At 42.0% G+C, this 11,185-nt stretch overlaps 1 protein-coding gene across 1 annotated transcript; it reads left to right on the top strand.

The window, feature by feature from the left end:
• Nucleotides 1-934: 934 nt before the first annotated feature.
• LOC138768753 (pregnancy-specific beta-1-glycoprotein 5-like) lies at nt 935-8,576 on the top strand. The gene is made up of 4 exons (XM_069946708.1): nt 935-998; nt 3,951-4,208; nt 6,852-6,986; nt 8,503-8,576. Exons 1-4 carry the CDS (start codon nt 935-937, stop codon nt 8,574-8,576), a joined length of 531 nt encoding a protein of 176 aa, XP_069802809.1.
• The last annotated feature ends 2,609 nt before the right edge of the window (nt 8,577-11,185 follow it).

Below are 11,185 nucleotides of genomic sequence, written 5' to 3'. Positions count from 1 at the left end.
TTTATCTATCGATCGATCGATCGATCTATCTATCTTGTATTATCTATCTCCTATCTATTTTCTAATGATCTTTTTTCTTTCAGTTCTCCTCATCCTCACAGTGGATGTGACCAGTGGAGCGATCAGTATCCAGCTGATCCCTCAGTATCCGGTTATTAATGGATCCGTCACCCTCAGTGTTACTGGCGTTATTGAGGACATTGAGGTTGTCACTTGGTATAAAGGATCATATACACTCTCTCCATTTCAGATCCTGGCGTATTTTCCTGGTAGTCATTCCCCTTTAGTTACTGGATCTCTGTACAATCCCAGGTTCTTGGCCTTCAATAATGGATCATTACAGATCAAAGCTCTTACTATTACAGACCAGGGGAATTATATAGTGAAGATACAAACAGAGACACAAGTAGACTTAAATGTGATCCTGACTGTCTACGGTGAGTACCACTTTTACACTGGAGGACTCTCATATTTCTCTTTGGACTCTGCCCAGCTTCATCTCTGCACTGATGATCTAAGTAAAAATACTGTATTTATCATTATTCCTATATTTTCAACTTGTAGATCCGGTTACTAAACCTAAAGCCAGAGTACCCACCACTCAGCCTAAAGAAAATGACCCACTCTCCTTAACCTGTGACACCCTACATGCTATGACGATATCATGGAGCAGACGAGGAGCCAACATCTCCTCTGACACCAAACTATCTGGCGATAACAAGACTCTCACCTTCTCCAGTATAAAACGGGGAGACGCAGGACAATACCAGTGTGAGGCCCAGAACATCGCCAGTAAGGATTCCAGTGATCTCTACACAGTTACTGTGACCTGTGAGTAACTATAGTAGTTATACTGGTGTGATCATCATAGACTGTAACTCCTGTATGTGTCCTTGACATTTTGACATCTTGCCATCACATATATGATGGTCTAATGACTGGAGCTACACATATTAATAGATGGAGGTATGGAAAATACTATCACCAGAGTCAGGAAAGTAGGTTGCCGATATCGTATTATAACAATGGGTATTGGGTGAAAACAATCGAAAACAAAAGATTAGAGTATCTGTTAGAAATGAGTGAACCGGGAAAAAAAAAACAAGTATTTTCTTGCCTGTTCACGCTCCCCTGGTGTCCTCTTCCACTCTACTGAGTCTTTAGCCGGAGGAGGACTCCAGGGACATTGCCACGGCCAATAATTGACTTAGCGGGCTGTCACTCTTGTCTCTTGTGACAGCCAACTCAGCCAATCACCGGCTGCATTGCTGTCACATCTAAAGGCTCTATTACACGTAACATATTCGCCCAATATCGTCCGTTATGGCCGATAATCGTCCCGTGCAATAAAAGGTAACGATCAGGCAACGTGAACGATGTCGGCTGATCGTTTGTCTTTCAACATGTGTCTTTCAATGCGTGTAATAGCGACGGCAGCAAGCGGGGAACAAGGAGCAATTGCGCGCTGAGTGCGCTCTTCAAGTCGCCCCAAGTGATAGGGGCTTAAGTCATCCAGTGGTTGGCTGATCTGGCTGTCACTTTAAAGAAAAGAGTGACAGCCTGCTCAGCCAATCACTGGCTGATTGGGATGGACATCACCCAGTGATTGGCTAAGCGGACAGTCACCGAAAATAGACCAGAGAAGACGGACTTCAGGGGAGCGAGGAAAGGTAAGTAGAATGAGCTGCTTTTACAAGCCGCAGTAAAACAGCTACACACCTACAATCATTTAGTTGTTTTAGCGCAGCTTTACAAAATTTACATTAAAGTTTGGCAAACCTGCCAAATAGAACTTTCAAAAAGTTCACTCATCTCTAATATCTGTCATCATTCAGTAACTGGCATAATATAATGTTGAAATCATTACTTAATTATGGGCAGTAAAGATTCCCTGCCAGTCACAACGTCTATTTGCTTTGTTCTGCAAAGCGAATTCCCACTGATTCATTAGGGAAATTCACCCAAAAACTGAAATGGCGGCTGCACATGCTGTCTATAACGTCACTGGGCGGGAGAAAGGCATTAACCATAATCCCTAGCGCCCGTCCAATAAGCTGCAGGCCCCTCTGTGATGTCAGCACTAGTGATGAGCGAGTACTAAAATGCTTGGGTGCTCGTTACTCGAGACGAATATGTCCCGATACTCGAGTGCTCGTTTCGAGTAACGAACCCCATTAAAGTCAATGGGAAACTCGAGCATTTTTGCAGGAGACCCAAGTTCAGTAGAGGGAAGGTCATGTGAAAACCTGTCAACCTCAGAAAATGATGGAAACACAACGGAAATGGACAGGTAACAGCAGGGGCAGCATGGATACATGCCTCTGAGGCTGCCTAATGGCACCATTATGCCTAATTCTGGGTAATAGCTGTGGTGGCTGCACCTATATACACTGTGTGACACCCCCTTTACACTGTGCAAGCAGTAGTGAACTTAGATATGCCCTGCGTAAAAAATACAGAAATCAGGAAATATAGTAGAGGGCCCAATAAAATAGTACTGAGCACTTCTTAGGGGTCTGTATGCAACACCTAATGTCCCCTCGGACGAGCATGCTCGCTCATAACTAGTCAGCACTTCCCCCTCTATAAAGCAGTTTGGTAATGGAGATGGCCAGTGAGCTGTGTGTGGAGGAGAGAGCAGGATGGCAGCAGGCAGTTAGAGCAGAGCAGAGAGAGACTAACAGCGATATAGGGACAAAAAGGAGAGGAATGGCGGAAATTGGAGCGACTGGCTGATTGACTTTTATTTTAAATTGTGATTTTCCGATTTTTGACACTTTTACAACAACAGGCTTTAACAAATTTGTCCTTCTGTAAAAGTCCCAGTACTAGAGTTTGGCTGTTTTAAGTAAATTAGTTAAAGTGACACTGTCACCTCCTTTTTGCATTTTGACATCTCTACACAGGTGTAAAGGGTAAATTTAGCGGTTTTAACACCTTATTTTATATCATACGTCATGGTGCTTGTTCAAGTAAAAAGTCAACTTTTATTAACTGCAGATTGTGTTAAGTGGGCGGGGCCTCACGGCATTATTGTCACTTAGCCCCACCCACAACACCACTGTTGGTCCCGCCCCCTCGCCGGCCATTGGAACAGGCTGGCCGAAAGGTCTAGACCCTACCCCCTTTTCGTCGGCCAACCAATGGGTGTCAAGGGGGCGGGGCTAAGTGGTGCTAATGCCACGAGGCCACGCCTACTTAACACAATCTGCAGTTGATAAAAGATGACTTTTTACTTGAACAAGCACCATGAGGTATGATATGAAATAAGGTATGAAAAACGCTAAATTTACCCTTTACACCTGTGTAGAGATATCAGAATGCACAAAGGGGGTGACAGTGTCACTTTAAGTTTCAATTTACAAATCTTAACGAGTTTGACCGAAAATTCCCGAAACAAATTTCCGGCTGCTTCGCTCATCTCTAATAAGCTATGTTCCCACAACGTTTCTTTCAGCTCTGTTTAAAATGACGTCCATAATTTTGAGTCTAAAATAACGTACGTCATTTAGCAGCCTTGCCTCCCCTTAGTGCAATGACGGCTGTTTGCACATTATTCTAGTTTGGGTTACTTATTGCCCTTTGGGTGTATCTTAATTGAAAAGTCCATTGAATTTAATAGTAAAAACGGAGAAAGAACAGTGAAAAAAAAAAACTTTGTGTGATCAACTTATAAAAAATGTCCGCTGTTTGCAAAAGATGTCCGGAAATAATTATCATGTTCATTATTTTGACGTCCGCGGTAAAGACGTCCGTTATTCAAAGCATTGTGTGCATTTGAGGTCCCTTCCCATTGACTTCAATTTATTGCCATTGCAGTCAGTTAATTCGCAGTAATAACGAACGTTTTTTAAATATGAAAATCATCCGCCTTTTTTCTATATTTGACGTTGTGTGAACATAGCCATGGGCAGCTTTAGTTTTGCACCATTTTGGTTTCTGTTTTGCAGATGGCCCCGATGAGGCACACATAGAGGGTCCATTATCTGTGAGGTCCGGTTCTCCCATCACATTGTCATGTTCTGCTGAGTCTTCCCCACCTCCTGAATACAGATGGAAACACAATGGCAATGTCTTAGAGGAAAAGACTAACACGTATAATGTTAGTAATGTCAGAACTGAGGATCAAGGACTGTACACGTGTGTGGTGAGGAACCCAGTGACTCTTCATAATGTTACTGCGACTGTACATGTGACTGTGACTGCAGGTAAGGTTATACAGTAATTGGTTGAATCAATTGCTAGATTTATATGGCTGTAATATGGTATGGTGACATTGTAACATGTGACTGCAAGACATAGACAACTTCTCCTTACACACCCCAAATCAATATATATATATATATATATATATATATATATATATATATATATGTCCCCTACAAATTTATCAACATCACAATCAAGTCGGAAAAGAAAGCCAGGCCACAATAGTTACACGCCAGTATGCAGTGTGATAACATAGAAAAGTATTAGACTACATAGTACTCTGACTCCATCTGCTGGCTACACACAATAATGCATACAGAGTAATTAAAGTTCTTCGTGCATTTCTGTGACTAGCTATAGCCTTTACACCAACATCAAAGAAAAGAGAAAAAAACAAAAGAAGCTCCAAAAAAAAAAAAAAAAAGCCAGAAAAGAAAAAAACTAAAACAAGAAAGAAAACATATTATCACTGCTGCCTTACTTTACCAGTATTCCTGGGACCCCCTGATATGTGTTTCATACTTCCGTGCTTCTCTTTATTGTACTATAGAACCCCAGGGAAATTGGCATTAAACATTTATTGAAAATGGCCATACTTACTAAAAGTGGGGCACTTTAACCCTTTGAGGACCGGGCCCAAAATGACCCAGTGGACCGCGCAAATTTTGATCTTAGTGTTTTCGTTTTTCCCTCCTCCCCTTCTAAGAGCTCTAGCACTCTCTGTTTTCTATCTACAAGCCATGTAAGTGCTTGTTTTTTACAGGAATAGTTGTACTTTGTAATGGCGTCATTCATTTTACCATAACATGTATGATGGAATCCCAAATATATTATTTATGAAGATATAAATTGGTGAAATCGTAAAAAAGAATGCAATATGGTAATGTTTGGGGGGTTCCTGTGTCTACGTAATGCACTATATGGTAAAAGCGACATGATACTATTATTCTATAGGTCAGCCCGAACACAACCATATGCAGGTTATACAGATTCTCTAATGTTATATATATTTTTTATTAAATCCTTTTTTTTGCCAATTAAATATTAATAAAATGGGCTTATTGTGACGCTTATAACGGTTTTATTTTTTCACCTATGGGGCTGTATGGGGTGTCATTTTTTCCGCCATGATCTCTAGTTTTTATTAATACCATATTTGTGAAGATCGGACGTTTTGATCACTTTTTATTGATTTTTTTTAATATATAATGTAACATAAAATCGGTAATCTGCGCACTTTTTCCCCTCTTTTCGTGTACGCCGTTTACCGGTCGCAATGACGCTTGTTATATTTTAATAGATCGAACAATTCCGCACGCTACGGTATATTATATGTTTATCTATTTATTCATTTTTATATGTTTTATTTATATAATGGGAAAGGGGGGTGATTTAGACTTTTATTGGGGGAGGGGCTTTGGGGTAGTGTGTTAGTGTTTTGAACTTTTTTTTTTTACACATTTGAAGTCCCTTTGGGGGACTTTTACATACATTAGTTTGATTTCTACACTAATGAATGCTATGCCATAGGCATAGCATTGATCAGTGTTATCCGCAATCTGCTCATTGAGCCTGCCTGTGCAGGCTTAGTGCAGCAGATCGCCGATCGGACCGCATGGAGGCAGGTAAGAGACCTCCGGCAGTCCGTTTCAACGATCGGGACCCCCGCAGTCACACTGTGGGGGTCCCGATCGGTAAGTGACAGGGGACTCCCCCTGTCACTTACACTTAAACGGTGCGGTCGCGCCGTGATCGCGGCGTTTAAGGGGTTAATGACACGCGGCAGCGCGATCGCTGCAGCGTGTCATTGCCGGTGAGGTCCCGCCTGCTGATTGCAGCCGGCCCCCACCTGCTATGAAGCGCGCTCCGCTCCGGAGCACGCTTCATAGCGGGAGAAACACCCAGGACGTAAGGTTACGTCATGGGTCGTCTGGGGACAGACTTCCATGACGTAACCCTACGTCCAGGGTCGTCTATGGGTTAAAGTGTCACTGTCGTATTTTTATGTATTTATTTTTTTTGCAGAAATCAATAGTCCAGGCGATTTTAAGAAACTTTGTAATTGGGTTTATTAAGCAAATATGCCATTAACTGCATTCAAAAAGACTTTCCCCAGCCCCCCCCCCCACACCTCTCTCTCATCCACTGCTCATTATCAGGAAATCTCAACGCAGTCGACCTTGTGTGACCTATGGAGAGGGGAGGAAGAAGATTAGTTGGCAGCAGAGAGCAGAGAACAAAGGATTATGCTGCGGGACCAGTGTGAAATCTGGTATTCAGAGGTCAGAGGGGTCAGTGCTGACTGTCAGAGGAGATAGCCTGGGGATGTAGCTGTATATTAACTCTTTGTTGTCCTATTTTGGTGCCTTATCTCCCTCAACCCCTCCCCTCTCCATACGAGAACCATGAAGACAGGGGGGAGAGCTTCAAACTGCTTTTTTTTATGAAAAAAAATGATTTTTTTTGGCTAATAAACCCAGTACAAAGTTTCTTAAAATCGCTTTTACTATATTTTTACTAGTCTCCAGATGAATGCAAATAGTCCACAATGCTATATAGGGGAGGTTACAAACATGGAAATTCAGATGAACGTCTTCTCATGCTAACCAACCATGATGATGATGATGATGATGATTTTTTAGAACCCATTATTGATAGAACTCGGCTTTCCTTGGGACTTATACTTGGACTTGCCTTTGCCACAATCTTTGGAGTTGTAGGACTTGTTATTGGAAGTGTCTGTGCGTACAAGAAGTGTGCCACCAAGAAGGTCAATGGTAAGGGGAAAAAAAAAGTTGTTGTTTTTTTTTACTAAGTTTCATGTTCCATTTTCATTTCATATCTTTTTCACTGTTTCCATTTCAGTACCTTCAGCAAGGCATACTGTACAACAGAATCTGTTTTTACCATCCGATTTTCATCTATATTTTTCCTTTTAAAGGGGTTCACTGGAAAATAAATAAATAAATAAATAAAATCAGCTAGTGTCAGAAAGTCTATTTAAAAAAATCTCAAGTCTTCCAGTACTTAATAGCTGCTATATGCCCTCCAGGAAGTGATGCATTCTTTCTAGTCTGACACAGTGCTCTCTGCTGCCTCCTCTGTCCATGACAGGAACTGTACAGCAAATCCATATAGAAAGCCTCTTCTGCTCTGGACAGTTCTTGCCATGGACAGAGGTGGCAGCAGAGAACACTGTCAGACTGTCTTGCAGGACATACAGCAGCTGATAGGTACTAGAAGACTTCACATTTTTAAATAGAAGTAATTTAGAAATTTCTGTAACTTTCTGACACCAGTTAATCTGAAGATTTATTTATTTTTTCCCATGGGGTACTGGGCTGTCATCTTGTAACTCAAGAGTGACAGCTCGCTCAGCCAATCACTGGTTGTGGCTCTGTCCCTCAGTCAGTGATTGCCGGATTGGGTTGGAGGCAGCTGAAGACATGGAGGAAGAGTGCAGATAGGTATGTATAGATTTGTAAGAGTCACTGTCGTATTCTTTTTTTTTTTTTTTTTTTTTTTTTCAGAAATCAATAGTCCAGGCGATTTTAAGAAACTTTGTAATTGGGTTTATTAGCCAAACATGACATTATCTGCATTTAAAAAGCCTTTTCCCAGGTCCCCCCCCCCCTCCCTCCTCTTTTCCATCCATTGCAAAAAATCAGGAAATTGTGACTTGTTGCATCAGACATACCCAGTCTGTTCTAGGGAGAGGGGAGGGGGGAGGAGGAAGGAGGGAGTTAGCAGACAGCAGAAAGCAGATAACAGAGGATTACAGGCACAGAGCTGGGTAACAGCTGTAATCAGAGGTCAGAGAGGTCAGTGCTGACTGTCAGAGGAGATAAAGGGTGATGGATATGTAGATTAACTCTTTGTTGTCCTGTTTTGGTGTTTTATTAAGCTCTCTCCATAGAGAACAATGAAGACAGGAGGAGAGCTTCAAACTGCTTTTTCATGATAAAAATGCATTTTTCGGCTAATAAACCCAATTACAAAGTTTCTTAAAATCGCCTAAACTATGGATTTCTGAAAAAAAAAAAAGAAAGAAAATTTTCACGACAGTGACACTTTAAGTTCAGTTTGCGAAATTGGAGATTTAGAAATGAAAAGTTGTGTCCCTGGCAAACTGGATTGTCAAATGATTCGCTCTTCTCTACTTTTGATGCCCTTGGTAGTTTGATAAAATGTTTGATTTATGTTCTATAATCTATTTAGATTTGTACTTGTACTTGATAAATTGTTAGCCACCTGAATTAAGGTTTCTTATGAGATCTTGTGCTGTATCCCCAGAATCATCAAAGACAAAAGAAGAAGATTCCACCGATTATGCAAATATGAAGGCACAATACGTTAAGATGCCCTAACAAGTGATCGCTGCGATGCGTATGATGGAACAGAATTATGTCAGAGCGTTCAATAAACCCGTATTGATCTGCATCCTCCAGCTCCCGGCATGCTAAGGCTGCATATTTTCTCATAAATATATAAGTGCTGTATAGTTTGAAATTGATATTATGTGCACTCATTGCTGCTTTATCTTGATCTTATAAAGGGGTCTTCCATCCAAAGACATGTATGGTTGACCCTTATTTTACAGTACCACTGCAGTTGACAAAAGGGGTAAAAATTCATCAATGCTGCGCCCCTGGCATACGCCAGTGAGAAGGCGCAGATTTACCCCCTCTCCCTGACATTTGCCTGCCGTATGCTCCTATCGCCCAATGGGCGGGCGGATGGGGGGGGCACAGCAAGGCACGGGGGAGGTGTAATTCATGATAGAAATGTACTCCTGCTTCCATGTGTTGCACCAATCACAGGGTCAGGCACAGGGCCAACGGGGTTTACTAAGAGGCATGCACCTCTTGGCCACTTTCTTCCTGAGACAACACGACTCTTGTCTCCAATTCAGGTGTAATTTGCAATTAAGCTCCATTCACTTCAATGGACAGAGTAGCAAAACCCCACCCAAGCTGGAGACAAGAGTGGTGCTGTCTCTGGAAGAAAGTGGCCATGTTTTTGTAGCACTGGATAACCCCTTTAAGACTGGTATACTCGTACATCGGTCTTACAAAATGTCCCCCAAAGAGAAGTATAAACATGGCAGAGTTGGCAGCTCATACACGCGTCTCTATTCATTGTACTCAGAGAGTTATAGAGGCTATGTTCACACACATTAGAAGAATGCCAAAATACAGATGTAATTCTGAGGAAAAATACATTTTCAATATAATAATTCCCTCCAATAAAGTCAATTAGAAATTAACCAACAGTGCACTGACCGCATAGTACAGGGTAGTTCTTACCCTCCCCCCTCCCCTCCCCCAACTGATTCAATCTTTCCCTATATCCCCAGTTTTTTCAGATTATGAATTACCTTCTATTGATTCCATATCCCAAATGAGAGCCATGTCACAGAGGGGAGGGGAAATTGTCACACGGGGCTGGCGGGCCAACCTTCAGTGCTTCGTACCGGGCCGGTGCTGGGGAATAGACCGATGCCGTGCACAGGAACAAGGTGTCAGTTCAAAAAAGGCCACCGACATCCCAGCGCCGGCCTGCTTATATAACAAACCCAAAGCAATTTATCTGGTGGTACTTTTGCTTTAAGTTTCAGGATACTACGATATGGCGCTTTGGATACATCTCTGAGCAGTTTCATGCCATCTATGTGACTCTTGGATGATAACCTTGTGAAGCTGTCCCCTAGTCTATGTTATTGTAAGGATTTGTTTAGCTTTTCATATGCTTTATTAAAGAATCCCTTTTAGAGCTCAGTTGTATCACACTTGTGTCCTCAGTAGCAAGGATACATTGGCAAAATGGCAAAGTGGGATGCCAGTGTATCCACGCATGGACAGCCACAGGCTCCATTCATTTCAATGGCTTGGACAGAGCTAGTGACTATGTCCAGTTTATGTTTTGAGTGTATTAGAGCGTTGTCTCTCACTTGCAGCACTTTTGAATAGAAAACAAAATATATGCTCAGAAACTAACCCTACATACCCAATGATGGATTACGTTAGGACCACTGAAATAGATCCCTCTTCATGCAGAGATATGCCGACATCTCATTTTGACATTTTTGTGCACGCCATGGAGATCCCAAATATGATGTGAACCCTGCCTGATACTGGTTTTATTCTGTATTAAATTGATAAAAACGTATAAAAATTTAATAAAAACAGAAGATTTTTTTACTTTTCTTTTCCTCACTTACAGTAACTGGAGAACAATTTTTTTTTTAAATTTACAAATTATCCTGTAAGGCACTGAAGTTTATTGGTTGCAGTACATGCTAGGTGGCACTACTACTAATGTTATTCACTCTTGGTATTACAGTATGGATAAAGAACAAAACTTAAAGGGGCTATTCTCAGTTACCACACTTCTCCTGTGTCCTGCTCCTATGAGTTTAGGATTTGGCTGTCAGCTCCACACTAAAGGGAGTGGTGGTATCCATGTACAGTACATAGGGGATAAATGTCATAATTTTGTATACCTCTTTAAGGAGGAACTATCAGCAGATTAGACTAATCTAACCTGCTGATAGCCCCTAAAGCACACGGGGCAGAGGAGGAAGGTATGTCTCTTACCTTCCTCCTCGGTGCCGGTACCGTGCAGTTAGTCATTGAATCCACAGCCCGCAGCACCGTTAGGAGCACTGCCCCACCCCCATCGTGCTGATCCGGGCCGCCCCCTCTATTGAATATCATTGGAAGTAGCGGGCCGACTCGGTGCAATGGGGGTGGGCAGTGCTCCTAACGGTGCTCCGGACCATAGTTTAAATGACTAACTGCAAGGGAATGGTGCCAAGGAGGAGGGTAAGAGACATACCTTCTTCACCCAGTGTGCATTAGGGTTCATCTAACCTGCTGATAGTTCCCCTTTAAAGTAAATGTATCATTATTTCGGCACGTGGCCTTTCTCAACTAGTCTCAACCAGAGTAGATGAGAAAGGCCACGTGCCGAAATG

Source organism: Dendropsophus ebraccatus, chromosome 12 (genome assembly GCF_027789765.1).
Source record: "Dendropsophus ebraccatus isolate aDenEbr1 chromosome 12, aDenEbr1.pat, whole genome shotgun sequence".
Lineage (NCBI taxonomy): Eukaryota > Metazoa > Chordata > Amphibia > Anura > Hylidae > Dendropsophus > Dendropsophus ebraccatus.
The sequence above is the reverse complement of the archived record's forward strand: the minus strand, read 5'-3'. Positions and strand labels throughout refer to the sequence as shown.

Coding starts and splice junctions, on each gene's coding strand:
- LOC138768753 (XM_069946708.1), top strand. CDS start 935: ATGACTGGAGCTACACATATTAATAGATGGAGGTATGGAAAATACTAT. Junction 999..3,950: donor CTATCACCAGAGTCAGGAAA/GTAGGTTGCCGA, acceptor TCTGTTTTGCAG/ATGGCCCCGATGAGGCACAC. Junction 6,987..8,502: donor TGCCACCAAGAAGGTCAATG/GTAAGGGGAAAA, acceptor CTGTATCCCCAG/AATCATCAAAGACAAAAGAA.